Source organism: Pogoniulus pusillus, chromosome 32 (genome assembly GCF_015220805.1).
Source record: "Pogoniulus pusillus isolate bPogPus1 chromosome 32, bPogPus1.pri, whole genome shotgun sequence".
Taxonomy (NCBI): domain Eukaryota; kingdom Metazoa; phylum Chordata; class Aves; order Piciformes; family Lybiidae; genus Pogoniulus; species Pogoniulus pusillus.
In genome coordinates, this window is record NC_087295.1 from 14,969,090 (window position 1) to 14,987,715 (window position 18,626).

The 18,626-nt window shown below is 51.2% G+C and overlaps 1 protein-coding gene across 3 annotated transcripts in view; it reads right to left on the reverse strand.

Annotated features, from left to right (window-relative positions):
* Positions 1 to 16,931, reverse strand: part of GADL1 (glutamate decarboxylase like 1) — a 120,952-nt gene extending 104,021 nt beyond the window's left edge. For 2 of the 3 annotated variants that reach the window (XM_064169623.1, XM_064169625.1), the window contains exon 1: positions 16,642 to 16,931. In XM_064169623.1, the coding sequence (XP_064025693.1) occupies positions 16,642 to 16,648 (7 nt within the window). In that variant the 5' untranslated portion in view covers positions 16,649 to 16,931. Of the gene's footprint in view, positions 1 to 16,285; positions 16,367 to 16,641 lie in introns of those variants that run through there. The other variant, XM_064169624.1, reaches the window with a different exon arrangement.
* Between the last annotated feature and the right edge of the window lie 1,695 nt (positions 16,932 to 18,626).

The window sequence follows — 18,626 nt, forward strand, 5'->3', positions numbered from 1 at the left end:
ACCCTACCCTAGAGCAGGCTGCACACAGCCTCAGCCAGCCTGGCCTCAAACACCTCCAGCCATGGGGCCTCAACCACCTCCCTGGGCAACCCATTCCAGCCTCTCACCACTCTCATGCTCAACAACTTCCTCCTCGTGTCCAGCCTGACTCTCCCCATCTCCAGCTTTGCTCCATAGTAGGTCAAGAGAGGTTCCCTGCCCCTCTACTGCACCCTGCTGAGGCCACATCTGGAGTACTGTGTCCAGTTCTGGGCCCCCCAGTTCAAGAGGGACATGGAACTGTTTGAGAGAGTCCAGCACAGAGCCACAAAGATGCTGAAGGGAATGGAACAGTTCTATTACGAGGAGAGACTGATCAAGCTGGGGCTGTGCTGCTGGAAGAAGGCTGAGACCACCTCAGCAGTGGTTATCAATATGTAAAGGTGAGTGCCAGGAGGCTGGAGCCAGGCTCTGCTGGGTGATGCCAGTGCCAGCACAAGGGGCACTGGGTGGAAGCTGAGGCAGAGGAAGTTTCATTTACACATGAGGAGGAATTTTTTTCCCTGTGAGGGTGACAGAGCCTGGAACAGGCTGCCCAGGGGGGTTGTGGAGTTTCCCTCTCTGGAGATATTCAAAACCCACCTGGGTGTGTTCCTGTGTGATCTGGTCTAGGAGATCCTGCTCTGGCAGGAGGTTGGACTGGATGAGCTTTGGAGGTCCCTTCCAGCCCCTGACACTCTGTGACTCTGCTCCACGTTTCCAGTGGCAGAGCAGAGAATAAGGTAGCTTTTGCACAGGTCTAATACAACTGAATTTCCAGAAGACTGTCAGACAGTGCAGGCTGGCACATTCATCATGCTTATCAGAACTGCCCTTTCTCATGAGCAAAAGGCTATAGAAGAACAATGCTGCCTAGAAGGTGCATGGATTCAGGCTCCAGTGACCCAGAAACCCTGTCAGTCCCACGAGGTTTTATTTACCAATGACTTAAGCTATTCAGGTCACTTTCTCTTATCAAGACAGATATTAGAAACAAGATAGGATTCCAACATGAGATGGAATCTCAGGCTTCATATCACACTGATGACAAAAATGTGACTCCCATCCCCTATTTCTGAAATGACTTCTGTTTTTAAATCAAATGGGCAATACACAAAATTTTGTTAAACAGGGTAGCCTTGGCACATATCCTCTAGGAAAGGCATCAATGTTCTTTTGGAACAGGTACAGAACAAGCAGGTAAACGATTTTACATCTTCAACAGGCAAAGAGAGAGGAAAACAAACAAGCAAACAAATCACAGATGTCAAAATCATCAATTCTCATCATGCTCTCCAGCACACCACAGCAGAGGCACTGCACAGAAACTGCAGCTTTGGAAAAGTTTCTCTCTGAACACAGAAGCTAAGAGGTCAGCTTTACAAGACACAAAACACTGGGTATCAGCAAGGAATTAGTGCAGGGTCCTACACTTTGGCCACAACAACCCCAAGCAGCACTACAGGCTGGGGACAGAGTGGCTGAGAGCAGCCAGGCAGAGAGGGAGCTGGGGGTGCTGGGAGAGAGGAGCTGAAGAGGAGGCAGCAGTGCCCAGGTGGCCAAGAGAGCCAATGGCATCCTGGGCTGCATCAGGAACAGTGTGGCCAGCAGGACAAGGGAGGTTCTTCTGCCCCTGTGCTCAGCACTGCTCAGGCCACCCCTTGAGTGCTGTGTCTAGTTCTCGGTCACTCAATTCAAGAGAGATGTTGAGGTGCTGGAAGGTGTCCAGAGAAGGGCAGCAAGGCTGGTGAAAGGCCTGGAGCACAGCCCTGTGAGGAGAGGCTGAGGGAGCTGGGGGTGTGCAGCCTGCAGAAGAGGAGGCTCAGGGCAGAGCTCATTGCTGTCTGCAGCTACCTGCAGGGAGGTTGTAGCCAGGTGGGGTTGGGCTCTTCTTGCAGGCAAGCAGCAACAGAACAAGGGGACACAGTCTCAAGCTGTGCCAGGGCAGGTTCAGGCTGGGTGTTAGGAGGAAGTTGTTGGCAGAGAGAGTGATTGGCATTGGAATGGGCTGCCCAGGGAGGTGGTGGAGTCACCATGCCTGGGGATGGTAAAGCAAAGTCTGGCTGGGGCACTTAGTGCCATGGTCTGGTTGATTGGCCAGGGCTGGGTGCTAGGTTGGACTGGATGAGCCTCTTTCTAATCTGGCTGATTCTGTGATCAGAAGACATCACATCTTGCACAGACAGGACAAAACGGTTTTGAACTGAGACTTACCTATTTGATGCACAAATAGCTGCCTTAACCAGTCACTGAAGCTTAGCTGTACTTAAAAAAAAGGACTATCAGCCTCAACATCACCTGCAGATGCTACCATCTCCAAGTGTGCCAGAGATGGTTTGTTTTTGTGGCAAAGTAGACAGCATCCAAGAATACGACATGGGAGATTGTTACTAATTGTGCAAAACTAATAATCAATATTAAGCTTTATATGCCAGCAAAGATTGTTAATAACTATAAAAATGGTTTATGAAGATGTTCCTCCCTGGAGGTGTTCAAGGCCAGGTTGGATGAGGCCTTAAGCAACCTGCTCTAGTGGGAGATGCCCCTGCCTATGGCAGGGGGTTGGAGCTGGCTGAGCCTTGAGGTCCCTTCCAACCTAGACCATTCTATGATTCTATGTGCTAGTTTGAGGCTAATGGGAATATTTTAATGGGATAAATTAGATGCTAGGCTGTGTAAAGGAAACAATGCTGATGTCTACTGCACTCACAGGCTTGCTGAGAGGGATAAGAAGAACACAAAACATAGGTAAGACACAGTGTGTGTGTCTCTCTGTCTCCCACTGTCTCATGTATGATTTGTGTTCTTGTTCTTAGCCCTCTCAGCAAGCCTATGAGTGAAGCAGCCATCACCACTGTTTCCTTTTCACAGCTTGTAATCTAATTTTCCCCACTGAAATATTCCCATTAGCCTCAAACTAGCACAACACATCTGCCTTAAACGTGCCTGACTGCACAGAAGGAACACATCCAATATGAAGCTCACTTGGTAGTAACAGCATCTTGTGACAGAATTAACCAGGCTGGAAAAGACCTCTAGGATCATCCAGTCCCACCTATCACCTATCCTGTACTCAACACTGGTCAGGCCACACCTTGAGTGCTATGTCCAGTTCTGGGCTCCTCTATTCAAGAGAGATGTTGAGGTGCTGGAAGGTGTTTGGAGAAGGGCAGCAAGGCTGGTGAGGGGTCTGGAGCATAAACCCTATGAGGAGAGGCTGAGGGAGCTGGGGCTGTTTAGCCAAGAGAAGAGGAGGCTCAGGGCAGAGCTCATTGCTGTCTGCAGCTGCCTGCAGGGAGGCTGTAGCCAGGTGGGGTTGGGCTCTGCTGCCAGGCAACCAGCAACAGAACAAGGGGACACAGTCTCAAGCTGTGCCAGGGCAGGTCTAGGCTGGATGTTAGGAGGAAGTTGTTGGCAGAGAGAGTGATTGGCATTGGAATGGGCTGCCCAGGGAGGTGGTGGAGGCACCGTCCCTGGTGGTCTTCAAGAAAAGCCTGGATGAGGCACTTAGTGCCATGGTCTGGTTGACTGGATAGGGCTGGGTGCTAGGTTGGCCTGGATGATCTTGGAGGTCTCTTCCAACCTGCTTGATTCTATGATTCTATCCCTTCTAATTAACTAACCCATGGCACTAAGTGCCTCCTCCAGCCTCCTCTTAAGCACCCTCAGGGATCTTGTCACATCAACCTCTTAAAGAAAGCTATGGCATGCAAGCCATCTAGAAATGTGGCTGCAGTAACCACAGGCCTTTCTATTTAAGCAAACAAAACCAGACTGCTAAGCACCCAAAAAAGAGACTTCCAGAAAGTGCATCCAATGCAACTGCAGCCAAATGGCTCCAGGCTTGAAAGAGAACTGAAGCGTCACCAAATGGAAGCACTTTAAATCAGAGATTAAGAACTACTGCTCGTTCAAGATAGCCTTCAGCGAGAGAAAACCTGATCCTGCTCCCATGGAAGGCAACCAGGCAACCCTCTACACTGCTCTTCTGAGACCCCACTTGGAGTACTGCAGCCAGCTCTGGAACCCTTACAGCAAAGAAGATCTGGACGTGCTGGCAGGTGTCCAGAGAAGGGCCACAAGGATGATCAGAGGGCTGGAGCTTTGCTCCCATGACGACAGGCTGGGAGAGCTGGGCTGTTCAGATTGGAGAGGAGAAGGCTCTGAGGAGACCTTATTGTGGCCTTCCAATATCTGAAAAGGGCCTGCAAGAAAGCTGAGGGTGGAGTTTTTAGGGTGTCAGGCAGCAACAGGACAAGGGGGAATGGATCCAAGGCAGAGGAGAGATTTAGATTAGATGTCAGGAAGAAGTTCCTCAGTGTAAGGATGGTGAGACACTGGAACAGGTTGCCCAGAGAGGCGGTGGAAGCTCCATCCCTGTATTTTAAGGCCAGACTGGACCTGGCTCTGGGCAACTTGATCTAGTGGAAGGTGTCTCTGCCCATGGCTGGGAGGTTTGGAACAAGATGATCCTTGTGGTCCCTTCCAACCCTGACTGATTCTGTGATTCTGTGTTTTCTGCTTGGAAAATAATATTGATCATAACAAATGAAATGCAGTTTGGCAAACCTCAGGCTTCTGTGGTTGAACATTTCATTCAATGTGAAATACCAGAATTACAGTCTGGATTTTGCTGTTTCTGAAGCCAGTGACTGAATCACAGAATCAGTCAGGTTGGAAGGGACCACAAGGATCATCTAGTTCCACCCCTCCCTGCCATGCCCAGGGACACCCTACCCTAGAGCAGGCTGCACACAGCCTGGCCTTAAACACCTCCAGCCATGGGGCCTCAACTACCTCCCTGGGCAACCCAGTCCAGCCTCTCACCACTCTCCTGCTCAACAACTTCCTCCTCACCTCCAGCTTTGCTCCATTCCCCCCAGTCCTGGCACTCCGTGACAGCCTCAAAAGTCCTTCCCCAGCCTTTTTGTAGGCCCCTTCAGATCCTGGCAGGCCACAAGAAGGTCACCTGGGAGCCTCCTCTGCTCCAGCCTGCACAGCCCCAACTCTTTCAGTCTGTGCTCACAGCAGAGCTGCTGCAGCCCTCTGAGCATCCTCCTGGCCCTGCTCTGGACACAGCCCAGCACCTCCACATCCTCGTAATGGGAGCTCCAGAACTGGATGCAGTACTCCAGGTGGGGTCTCAGCAGAGCAGAGCAGAGGGGGAGAATCACCTCCCCGGTCCTGCTGGCCACACTTCTCCTGCTGCAGACATACATTAATCTGAGCTGAAATAATGTACAGAGAGATGAACGTTGGTTTGTTTCCCAGATGTGTCTGTATCTTTACATATGTGTGGAAGAATTTCTCACCAGTCGAGGACATAAAGTCATAAACATGGGTAACTGGTGCTGAGAATGTCCTTGGTTCCCAGCGAGGCCAGGAAATCGAGATGTAAACAACTGAGCACCCCACACACAGCTGCAGTGGGCAGAGACTAGATAACCAAGGGGGCTGGAGTGGGTGGTCTGGAAGGCTGACCCTTAGAATGTTGTGATAAGTTAACCTATGCGCACCTTACATGTAACTCTGGACCCTCTGACTGTAACCAATCTTAAGCTGAGCACGCCTCTTGCTAGGATGCATATAAGTCACTGTATCACAGAAATGAAGTGGATTTGACCATCTAACCATATTGGTGACCAAAGAGTCATCTTCCCATAGCGCTCCACCGAACGCGTTTCCCAACACATATGCACTACCAGGAGGTTTAAAAGCTGCAGCTGTGTTCCCATAAACACACAGACACTTCCACTGCTAAATTCTCACACCACAAAGACACTGGAGCCTGGTACTCGCCACGTGCTGGCAACGCTTGTGAGAAACAAACACCCAGGAAGATTTACCGCTCACAAAGACACGGCACAAACTGAAGGGGGTGTTTATGAAAGAGTATCATGTGCTTGAATGCCTGAGCCAAATCCTGTCCAGCTTACTCTGTCCTAGCGCCACCAACTACTCAAGCCAAGGCAAAAGAAATCAGCCTTTGTTCAAAGCCAGCCTATTTTGTGTGGTTTGCTCTCAGCCTCAGGCTGCGCCAGCGGAGATTTAGGCTGGAGGTGAGGAGAAAGTTCTTCACTGAGAGAGTCACTGGACACTGGAATGGGCTGCCCGGGGAGGTGGTGGAGTCGCCGTCCCTGGAGCTGTTCAAGGCAGGATTGGACGTGGCACTTGGTGCCATGGTCTGGCCTTGAGCTCTGTGGTAAAGGGTTGGACTTGATGATCTGTGAGGTCTCTTCCAACTCTGATGATACTGGGATACTGTGATAATTGGCAGCACCAACCAGAAACGAATCTTTAATTTCTCATCCTCAGCATTTTCCTTCAGCATGTCCAGTAGAAAAAAAAGGTGAACCTCCACGTCCAAGGGGAACCTCTGAGTCCAAGGTGAACCTCTGTGTTGAAAGGGAACCTCCGCGTCCAAGGGCAACCTCCGTGTCAAGACCATGCACCACCACTGTGCTGCCATGCTGCGCATCAAAGCGCTACACAGAAACCTGCCCCACGTTAGGCAGCTATTTGAGTCCTTTGCCATACATCACCTTTAAAGGTACTTCTGTTTCTTTAGTCCCTCTTTCCTGTATGTCAATGACCATAGTAAAGCCACTCAAGGCAGAAAGTGTTGTTTTTCAGTGAATTGATTGCACAGACTTGTCATAGAATATCACATCATAGAGCCAATCAGGTTGGCAGAGACCTCCAAGGTCATCCAGTCCAACCTATCTTGTTGCCATGTAGAGGAGATGAAGGTTGCCTAGAATTCAGTATGTAAGTTGACTTAGTAATCTAAACCTGTGGTGGTAAGCCTGATAGGGCAAACGTGGGGTTATCCATGCCCTGCTTTGCTCAGACATGTTCCCCTGCTCCTCCTTCTGTGCTGGCGGAGGCAACCGTGGGAAGGGAGGGCGCAAGCCCTGGCTTTGCCCAAGATGGTGAGGCCTGGCAAAGTGCTATTCCAATTGGCTAATCCATGGCCAATGCCCCGTTAGTCTCAGGCTGGATAAAAGGGATAAGCAGGTAGCACAGGGCTGCTACTGCCTCATTTTGCATCCTGAATTTGCCTGGAGAGCTTACCAGGAGCAGGCTCCAAATGCCTGCATGTGATCAGCTGCACAGTCAGCATGACATGGTGCTGAGACCACACAGCACATTGTATCCTGCCTGCACCTGACAGTCTCCTGCCAAGACTGGAGATACACAGATCGTGCAGAGAAGCCAGGTCGGAGACTATGCTCTAGACCCACAGCTGCCTGAGGAAGAGCCTGGGAAGCTCCAATAGCAACCCTCCCACATTCTTTGGGTGCTGATTTATACTTTGTGAGCAAACACTTAAATGCCTCTTCCAGTGTAATGTTTGTGTTTGCCACTGTAAGAAATAAGTGCTCCAGTTGTGCCTGTGCCCTGCCTGTATAAATTTCCAGCCTGTGCATGTTTGAACCTGTGAGTAAGTTTCCTGGCGAGTTTGAATGTTATCAGTTTCCATAGTCATTAACAATCATCACCTGGACAGCAACATTGATACAGGTTATCAATCTGCATAATCCGTCACAATGCCCCCCACACACAGCTATACCCCTTCCCCATACACTGCTATATGCCCCTATACACAGCTACATCCCTTCCCCATACACTGCTATAACCCCTCCCCATATGCTGCTATAACCCCTATACACTGCTATACCCTCTCCCCATACACAGCTATATGCCCCTATACACTGCTGTACCCTCTCCCCATACACTGCTATAACCCCTACACACTGCTGTACCTACATACTGCTATACCCCTCTCCTCATACACTGCTATACATCCTTCCCCTATACACTGCTATACCTACTACATACTGCTATACCACTCTCCCCACACACTGCTATACCTATACACTGCTATACCCCTCTCCCCATACACTGCTATACACCCTTCCCCTATACACTGCTATACCTACTACATACTGCTATACCACTCTCCCCACACACTGCTATACCTATACACTGCTATACCCCTCTCCCCATACACTGCTATACACCCTTCCCCTATACACTGCTATACCCCTCTCCCCATACACTGCTATACACCCTTCCCCTATACACTGCTATACCTCCTATATACTGCCATACCCCTCTCCCCATAACCTGCTATACCCCCTCCCCATACACTGCTATACCCCTCTCCCCATACACTGCTGTACCTCCTATATACAGCTATACCCCTCTCCCCATACACTGCTATACACCCTTCCCCTGTACACTGCTATATCCCTTCCCCATACACTGCTATACCTCCTATATACTGCTGTACCCCCTCCCCTATACGCCCCTGTACCTCCTATACAATGCTATACCCCCTCCTCCATACACTGCTATACCTCCTATACACTGCTATACCTCCTATACACTGCTATACCCCCTCCTCCATACACAGCTATACCTCCTATGCACTGCTATACCTCCTATACACTGCTATACCCGCTCCCCATACATTGCTATACCACTCTACCCAGACACTGCTGTACCCCCCTCCCCTATACACAAGCAGCTGCTTCCCTTCAGAAGGTCTTCAAGAGCTCTGCTCTCTACTCTTCAACACAGAAATCCCCCCCAGCTGAAACTGCAGACCTGCTCTTTGTTCTAGAGCAGGAACAGAGGAAAACAAAAGTGCTTATGTCCAGACTCAAAGGCCCCCTCAACAGACTGAGCACACTGTTAGCACTGAGCAGTACAACAAACAGGTCTGATTCTCCTTCCCATGCCTGAATTTCTCACTGTGACAGAAAACGTTGGGGAGAGAGAGAAAAACCTGGAGAGTAACCCTAGCAATGAGTATCTGACAGAGAATGCAAGAGAGAAGCTCTGCTTTCAGATATTTCCAGAGTCCTGCTCATGAGATGTTGTGCCCCTTTAGCACATGCCAAACACTTGCTAGAGAAGAGAGGAGCAGGCAGGATAGGCTAAACAAAAACCACACAAATATGAACAGAGAGAAGCAGCTAAACAACAAGAGTTAGGAATTTTTATGCAGCCAAACCTCCAGAATTGATGTTAATATTGAGTACCCTCTTGGTGTCCTCAGTAGCTAACTGCAGGGATGATTCAGGCTCTAACATTTCCAATTAGGAAGAAAGGCTGTGGAGAACTAAATTCACCTCGATGTAAAACTGAGAAACAGCAGATGTCAACCCTGAAACTGAAACCCCAACTCCCTGAGCCCCAGTGAGATCCTCCCAGCTCACATGTTCTAACTTTCATCATCTGCCAACAGTGTAGGAAGTAGCTGAGAACTGAAAAATAAAAGCCACTGTGAGCTGCACACTGGTGATGGACATTGGATACACATTCCCTTTCCTGTGGGAAACTGGAAACGTTTGCAACATCACAGAAGCACAGAATTCCTTGGACTGGAAAAGACCTCCAAGCTCCTTGAGTCCAATGAGTAGCTTCACACTGACAAGTCCTTGACTAAACCAAATCCCTCAGCACAACATCTAATCACTATACACCTTGAGTGCTGTGTCCAGCTCTGTGCTCCTCAATTCAAGAGAGATGTTGAGGTGCTGGAAGGTGTCCAGAGAAGGGCAGCAAGGCTGGGGAGGGGCCTGGAGTACAGCCCTGTGAGGAGAGGCTGAGGGAGCTGGGGGTGTGCAGCCTGCAGCAGAGGAGGCTCAGGGCAGACCTCATTGCTGTCTACAACTACGTAAAGGGAGGTTGTAGTCAGGTGGGGTTGGGCTCTGCTGCCAGGCAAGCAGCAACAGAACAAGGGGATACAGTCTCAAGCTGTGGCAGGGCAGGTTCAGGCTGGGTGTTAGGAGGAAGTTGTTGTCAGAGAGAGTGATTGGCATTGGAATGGGCTGCCCAGGGAGGTGGTGGAGTTGCTGTGCCTGGAGGTGTTGAAGCCAAGCCTGGTTGGGGCACTTAGTGCCATGGTCTGGTTGATTGGCCAGGGCTGGGTGCTAGGCTGGGCTGGATGAGCTTGGAGCTCTCTTCCAACTTGCTTGATTCTGTGATTCTTGTCCTTGATATGGCCAAGCACAGCACTGAGGATAACTGCTCCATTATCAGACAGACCTGATCCACGTGTGACTCATAAAATAGTAAGAGATTTCACTGGGCTGTAAATGCAACTGTGGTTTATTTTTTGTCCACCAAGCGGAAGTTGTGCAGCTGAAAAGAGCCCACAACGAAATATTCCTTCATGCAAGAGCTCTAATTTAAGTCACAACATAAATACACATTTTAACTCCAGTCAGACTGAGCTAAGAAGGCAGTAATTTAGTAGAAGTTACTTTTCTGTGATTCAATGTAAGTAAAAAAATGTAAAATTAGGCAAGTGTCAAATTTGCAGTTTAGAGAGGTTCATGTCTATGATCAAGTCAGAGTCAGAACTTTTTCCCCACACACACACTTTTTGTCACCATCATAAACACTACCACATTTTGTGTCTTCTCCAGAGATTTCCAGTTTACAACTTGCTGATTTATGTCTACAGCACGGCTCTGAGGTAAGCTCTTATTTACCAACAGAGAATGGTTGAGGTTGGAAGGGACCTCAAAGCTCAGCCAGTTCCAATCCCCTGCCATGGGCAGGGACATCTCCCACTACAAGAGGTTGCTCAAGGACTCATCCAACCTGGCCTTGAACACCTCCAGGGAGGTTGTGGAGCACAGAATCACCCAATGTGATCAAAGATCACACTGAGTGATTCTGTGCTCCACAACCTCCCTGGGCAACCTGTGCCAGTGTCTCACCACCCTCACTGCAAACAAATTCTTCCTAGCATCTAGTTTCAATCTCCCCTCTGCCACTTTAAACCCATTACCTCCTCATCCTGTCATGACAAGACCTTGTCAATAGTCCCTCCTCAGCCCTCCTGTAGCCCCCTTCAGACATTGGAAGGCCACTCCAAGGTCTCCTCCAAGCCTTCTCTTCTCCAGGCTGCACAGCCCCAAATCCCTCAGCCTGTCCTCAAAGCAGAGCTGCTGCAGCCCTCTCAGCATCCTGGTGGCCTTCTCTGCACTGGCTCCAACACTTCCATGTCCTGCTTGTGATGGGGGCTCCAGAACTGCACCCAAGACTCCAAGGAGAACCTAAAGCACAGCAGATCAGGATGTAACTGTCCAGCCTACTCGCTGCTCTGAACTAGCTCCTACATAGCCATTCATAACCTAGTAGCATATTAGATACAGCAAAATATCCACTTTCAAAATGGAGCAAGCTGCCTGGAACAGGCCATTACAATGCTGCTGGTGAGATCAGCAAAGACCAACCACAAAGATGAGGGACTCAGCATAGCTATGGGCCCATCACCCACATCACACCTGCCTTCATTTCTTAAGTGGTTTTGAGAAACTGCTCTCTGCTGGTTTGATGCTAACTGGAACACATTAATGAGAGAAGTTGGACCACTGGTTGCGAAAAGAAAGTAATGATGAAGGGATCCATCCAGAGGGGCCTTGGCAGGCTGCAGAGGTGGGCACAAGCCAAGCTCAGGAGGTTCAATAAGACCAAGTGCAAGGTCCTGCAGCTGGGTCAGGGCAATGCCAAGCACAACTCCAGGCTGGGCAGAGAGTGGCTGGAGAGCAGCTCTGAGGAGAGGGACTTGGGGGTGCTGGTGGCTGAGAAGCTCAACAGGAGCCAGCAGTGTGCACTTGCAGTCCAGAAAGCCAAGCAGAGCCTGGGCTGCAGCAGGAGAAGTGTGGCCAGCAGGGCCAGGGAGGTGATTCTCCCCCTCTGCTCTGCTGAGACCCCACCTGGAGTACTGCATCCAGTTCTGGAGCCCCCGTTACAAGAGGCATGTAGAGATGCTGGAGTGTGTCCAGAGAAAGGCCACTGGGTTGACCAGAGGGATGGAGAAACTCTCCTATGAGGAACAGACTGAAAGAGTTGGGGCTGTTCAGTATGGGGAAGAGGAGGCTCCCAGGTGACCTTCCAGTATCTATAAGGGGGCCTACAGAAAAGCTGGGGAGGGACTTTTTAGGCTCTCAGGGAGTGCCAGGACTGGGGGGAAGGGAGCAAAGCTGGAGATGGGGAGAGTCAGGCTGGAGGTGAGGAAGAAGTTGTTGAGCATGAGAGTGGTGAGAGGCTGGAATGGGTTGCCCAGGGAGGTGGTTGAGGCCCCATGGCTGGAGGTGTTTGAGGCCAGGCTGGCTGAGGCTGTGTGCAGCCTGCTCTAGGGTAGGGTGTCCCTGGGCATGGCAGGGGGGTTGGAACTGGCTGATTCTCGTGGTCCCACAGAATACAGACTGATTCTGTGACTGTATGAAACACCTTTCAATGCATCCATCATTTCCACCTGGCACACATAACACATGCTTGCAGAAATATACATGGTCTTTAAATAAGCAAGCAGCTTAAAATAATCTAAGGCAGAAAAACTAAGCCACATAAACACTAAACTGTTTATTAGGTAGTAACAGCTGAATCAAGTATGCAATAAAATTCCTCAATGCATTAGAAGGCAACAATTCTTAGCTGTATAAGTGACAGCTTAAAAGATCTCTTAATCAAGAAAGAATAATTATTTATTGAACTTCTCCAATGTCAAACTAAGCCTCTTCACTAACTGTTCATTAACTGCCAAGAAAATCTGTATTAAAACACAACTAATACACTCACACAGAATGGCCTCACCTGATGCACACTCAATTTCTTGCACACCTATCTCCCTTCCTCTGATGAAGTGATAGTAGCAAAGACCCCACTATCTTTTTGTCAGATCAGATCTTAACAGACAGGAGAGATGCTGTCCCTCTGCTCAAAATACTAACCCAGGTGTTACATTACCAGAGCTTTAAACTCAACTGGGCTCCCCAGTTTAAAAGAGACAGGGATCTGGTCGAGAGTGCTCAGCAGAGGGCTGAGTATGATGAGGGGAGTGGAGCACTGCCTGGTGAGGAGAGGCTGAGGGACCTGGGGCTGCTTAGTCTGGAAAAGACTGAGAGGGGATTTAATCAATGCTTATAAACATTTGAGTGCTGGAGGTCAGGAGGAGGGGCAGGCTCTGCTCACTGATCCCTGTGGTAGGACAAGGAGCAATGGATGGAAGCTGCAGCAAAAGAGGTTCCAGCTCAACACAAGGGGGAACTTCTTGCATGGAAGGGTCCCAGAGCACTGGCACAGGCTGCCCAGAGAGGTTGTGCAGTCTCCTTCACCAGAGCCTTTCAAGGCCTGTCTGGATGTGTTCCTGTGTGACCTGAGCTACATTGTGTGGTCCTGCTCTGTCAGGGAGGTTGGACTGGATGATCTCTTTGGGTCCCTTCCGCCCCTAATATCCCTTGAACCTAACTCCCAGTATGTTTTATGATGCTGCACATTACATCTGTTTGAGCTAACACCACGGTAACATCTTACATGTTTGCTGACTCATCTCCCCAGTCTCCTGGCCCACCCAAGCCACTTAACACCCTAAACACACAAGATGCACACCGAGCAGCCAGCAACTCACAAGCTAGCCAACAGCATACGGTATAAGTGCCAGCAGCTCCCTTCCTCTCGTGGTTTCCAGCTCCTACTCTTTTTTTTTTCCACCAGGTTGGAAGAGAGCTCCAAGCTCATCCAGTCCAACCTAGCACCCAGCCCTAACCAATCAATCAGACCATGGCACTAAGTGCCTCATCCAGTCTTTTCTTGAAGACCCCCAGGGACGGTGCCTCCACCACCTCCCTGGGCAGCCCATTCCAATGCCAATCACTCTCTCTGTGAAGAACTTCTTCCTAACATCCAGCCTATACCTACCCTGGCACAACTTGAGACTGTGTCCCCTTGTTCTATTGCTGGTTGCCTGGGAGAAGAGGCCACCCCCCACCTGGCTACAATGCCCCTTCAGGTAGTTGTAGACAGTAATAAGATCACCCCTGAGCCTCCTCTTCTCCAGGCTAAACAGGCCCAGCTCCCTCAACCTCTCCTCATAGGATTTGTGCTCCAGGCCCCTCACCAGCTTTGTTGCCCTTCTCTGGACACGTTCCAGCACCTCAACATCTTTCTTGAATTGAGGGGCCCAGAACTGGACACAGTACTCAAGGTGTGGCCTGACCAGTGCTGAGTACAGAGGAAGAATAACCTCCCTTGTCCTACTGGACACACTGCTCCTGATGCAGGCCAGGATGCCATTTGCTCTCTCGGCCACCTGGGCATACTGCTGGCTCATTTGAGCAGCTAGTAATTTGCTTGAGCATGCACAACAGACTCAGCCTTTATGCCCCACAAGGGAACACCTTGTTTTTTTCTTCCCCTCCCTCCATGGTTCTCGAGCCTTTCTCCATATCAACATAGCCTCGGAAAGCTACCCTAACACCACATGAAGTCAAAATCCAAAGTCAGGACCCATTTCTGCAACTAGCAGTAGGAAACTACAACTTGCCCCCCTGTGATTAACAGGATTTTGCCATCTGTTGTGCTAGTGGAAGCACAGCCTCTTGACTCATCCTTGCGCAGTCATTAAGGCTGCCCTCGTGGACAGTGGTGATGATGTCTCAGAGAAATCAGGCTCCAGCAGCAGCAAGATGAACCTCACCAATGCTCACTTTCAAATTCATTAGCAGTGCTTAACAAAAACAAAAACCCAACAGTGTCACCAGTATGAGTGCTCCCAGTCAGTCCACCCATCTCACAAACCAAAGAGCTCTCTTTGACAGAATCAACCAGGTTGGAAGAGACCTCCAAGCTCAGCCAGACCAACCTAGCACCCAGCCCTGGCCAAGCAACCAGACCATGGCGCTAAGTGCCCCAGCCAGGCTTGGCTTCAACACCTCCAGGGATGGTGACTCCACCACCTTCTTGGGCAGCCCATTCCAATGCCAATCACTCTCTCTGGCATGAACACCAACATCCAGCCTAGACTTGCCCTGGCACAACTTGAGACTGTGTCCCCTCATTCTGTGACTGATTATGTCTGGTTCTGTGCATTTATCTCTGACTGATACATCCATTGAGCCATGATGTATCTCAGTCTTTCATCATGTTTTTACTGCGAGATGGCAAAACCTGAGGAAATAATGTGGGGTCTGTTTTGTCTCACAGATGTTGTAAACCCCAACAAACTCCAACTGGTTGCCTCCAACAGCTTATGGGAATGGGAGCAAAATCTTTTCCCAGATCACCCACATTTATTAACAACCAACACCCACAGAGAAGGCTACAACACAGCTCAAACTTCCTTCACCATCCCCACTTACATGAAGTTCATTCACCAGATGGAACCTAGCAGAAAACACCAAAAAAATACTCACTAATCCTAAGTGGAAAAAAAAGATATGGAGAGAAAGGACTCATGACAGATATAATATACAGCAATTACAGATGTTACTCATAAGGTAGGGAGGCTGAAAAGCCTGCGGGAACCCGAGTGAGGATCATAGCTGTCACCAGACACATTCTGTCTTACCTGCACAAGCTAATTAGCATCACAAGGCTCATTCACATCAAGTGAAAGGGAATCACTGATCCTAAAATAACCTCACTTCTTGCCTTTTCTTTCAACCATTTTGAGATTGGCCACTAAGAGAGCGCTAAGGACATGGGTCAGCCCTGAACGCCAGGCACAACTGAGAGACAAGCTCTAAAACTTAACCTGGGAGCAAAACCATCTCAGTCTCGCAACCATGCTCAGAGAGAAACTAAAAGAAGCCTTCTAGATGGCAAAACACGTCGACCATTTTCACGGGAGATTCCCAGTTTTGCGGTAGGTAGCAAAATCCCTATCACGAATATCGATCAAGTGGGAAAGGGCTCAGCCACCTGCAAACGTTTCTATTTGCTGACGCAGCACCCAGCAGGAACTGCTCAGCTCTCAGCCTTGCCATTCATGACATACCTAAAGCCTAAGCATCCCCTAAGCTCGTCCAGAAATTCCAGCAGTCTACTGGCCACAGGTCTTCCACACTCGCAGCTAAGGCATAGGGTCCACTTTTTTACTCAATTAGTACTTTTTACTTCTATAGATGCCAGGGTCTCCTACTAACGCAGGTAAATAAGCCAACCTAACAACGTATTCATGAAACTGGGTTCATCTCTCCCATCCGGAGACATCATGTTCCAAAGCAAAGCAACTGTGAAAGCCTTACCTGTTTTGGTTTGGTTCCTACAGAAAGCACACATCACCGTTACAGGACCTGACTCTCTCAACGCCAGCCACTTCAACAACGAAAACCACTGCACTGGGTCTGCAATACCTGCGCTCAAGTCTGTGCCTTCACAAACCGTTCGGGCTGCCTTAGTGCCGCGCTCCAACGAAACGAGGCTACAGACAGACGTGGAACGGGCAGCGGTCGGCGCTCACCTCCCCACGCCGCCGGGGGGGTTTCGGACCCGGCAGACCCCTCGTTGCCACCACTGCCGCGCCCCGGCTGCAAACCGACCCTGCCTCCCTCCTCTGCCCCGAGGTGCCGCTCCTGTGCCCAGGGGCAGCCATGGCGGGGAGGCTCCGGCAGCCCACGCAGGCCGGCAGGAAGAGCAACGAGCGCCGAGCGGGGCAGAGACGGCAGCAGCGGCCAGCTGCCCGAGCGCCTCCGCACGGCCCGGGGGGCGCAGCTCGGCTCCGAGAGGCCACAGCCCGCAGCGCGGCGGAGAGAGCAGGAGCAAGAGAAGCGGGGAGAGGAGAGGAGAGAAGGCGGCTCTGGCGCCAGCTGCGTTTACCCTCCATGCCGCCCTCGCGGTGGAAGCCGGGTGCGGGCTGGAGAGGAGAGCAGAGGAGGCACCTCCCAGGCGTGGCCCTGGCTGCTCCTGAGCCAAGCCGCGCCGTGCCCGAGCCGAGCCCGCAGCCTGCGCCTCGCACACCGGCAGGTGCCCAGGCCGCTGCTTCTGGGCTGCTTATTAATACCCTCGGCGCTGCTGGCTCGCCGCCAGCCGCCTCCTCCGACGCGGGAGGCGGCGAGTGACGGACAGGTCATGGCCGGGCGCGCCGGGGAGCCGAGCCGAGCCGAGCCGAGCCGTGCCGCCCGCAGGGCTTCCTTGACCGACTGCCCCAAGTGCGACGGGACGGCGGCGGCGAGGCTGTGTTAAATAAGGAGGGATCCTTAACACCCAGGAGCTACCCTCGCTTCGCAGCGAGGGGCGCCTTGCTGTTGCTGCTTGTGACAGAGGCTGAGAACGCCTGCCCTGGCGCGCTGGAGCCGGGCAGAGAGCCGGGCAGGGAGCCGGCGAAGGCAGCCGCGCTGTGCCCCACCAGCAGCGAGCTGCCGACGCTGAAGGGCTCTTTTAAAGGCCCTCCAACGAGTTGCCGCTCCCCTGCTCAGTCCAGGACACCAGCCCCGTTCCGTGCGCCACTGACCGCCTTAAGTACCATGCCTTCATTTCCTCGCAGGTGCTACCTCCTTAAAAAGAGTCCAAACCAGCAAACAAAGCCCTTTCGACAGAGGGGGTTAGTGCTCTGGTCACAGATTCCCGTGAAAACCTCTCGACATTAACTACCGAAGGCCTAGCCCCTTGCATTTTCCATTCACATCCAAAAGCCCGTTAAAGTTTGCCGAAGGGTTTAGGGAGCTGGAGGAATGTTCGTGTGTTACCTGAGCTTACTGGCTTCTGCCGTGCCTCCTCTGTGAGGAAGCAGGTGTAGCCCTTTGCTAGCTTCAGCTGCAGACTTCTACAGCTTGCAGAAATAACTCTCCTAACTCAGAAGATACCCTGCAAGACACTCTGTCCCTGCGAGAGATAAGAGAGTGGTGGTGAATGGTGCCACATCCAGCTGGCAGCTGGCACTAGTGGTGTCCCTCAGGGATCAGTGCTGGGCCCCATCCTCTTTGACATCTTCATAGATGATCTGGATGAGGGCATGGAGTCAGTCATCAGCAAGTGTGCAGATGACACCAAGCTGGGGGGAGATGTGGCTGGGTTGGAGGGCAGAAGGGCACTGCTCCCTGGGGACAGATGGGCAGAGTCCAAGGGGATGGCATTCAATAGCTCCCAGTGCAGGGTGCTGCACTTTGGCCACAACAACCCCATGCAGAGATACAGGCTGGGGTCAGAGTGGCTGGAGAGCAGCCAGACAGAGAGGGATCTGGGGGTGCTGATTGATACCTGCCTGAACATGAGCCAGCAGTGTGCCCAGGTGGCCAAGAGAGCCAGTGGCATCCTGGCCTGCATCAGGAATGGTGTGGTCAGCAGGAGCAGGGAGGTCATTCTGCCCCTGTACTCTGCACTGCTTAGACCACACCTTGAGTCCTGTGTTCAGTTCTGGGCCCCCCAGTTTAGGAGGGACACTGAGATGCTTGAGCACTCTGCACTTGGAGCTATTGAATGCCATCCCCTTGGACTCTGCCCATCTGTCCAGGCGGTCAAGGTCCTGCTGCAGAGCCCTTCTGCCCTCCAACCCAGCCACATCTGCCCCCAGCTTGGTGTCATCTGCAAACTTGCTGATGACTGACTCCATGCTCTCATCCAGATCATCTATGAAGCTGTTAAAGAGGATGGGGCCCAGCACAGATCCCTGAGGGACACCACTAGTGACAGCTGCCAGCTGGATGTGGCACCATTCACCACCACTCTCTGGGCTCAGCCCTCCAGCCAGTTCCTAACCCAGCACACTCATAGGCTTGCTGAGATGGATAAGAACGAGAACATAAATATAGATAAGTGGAGTTGCTCTCTGGCTTTGGGCTGCACTTCTCTCACTCTAACCTCTT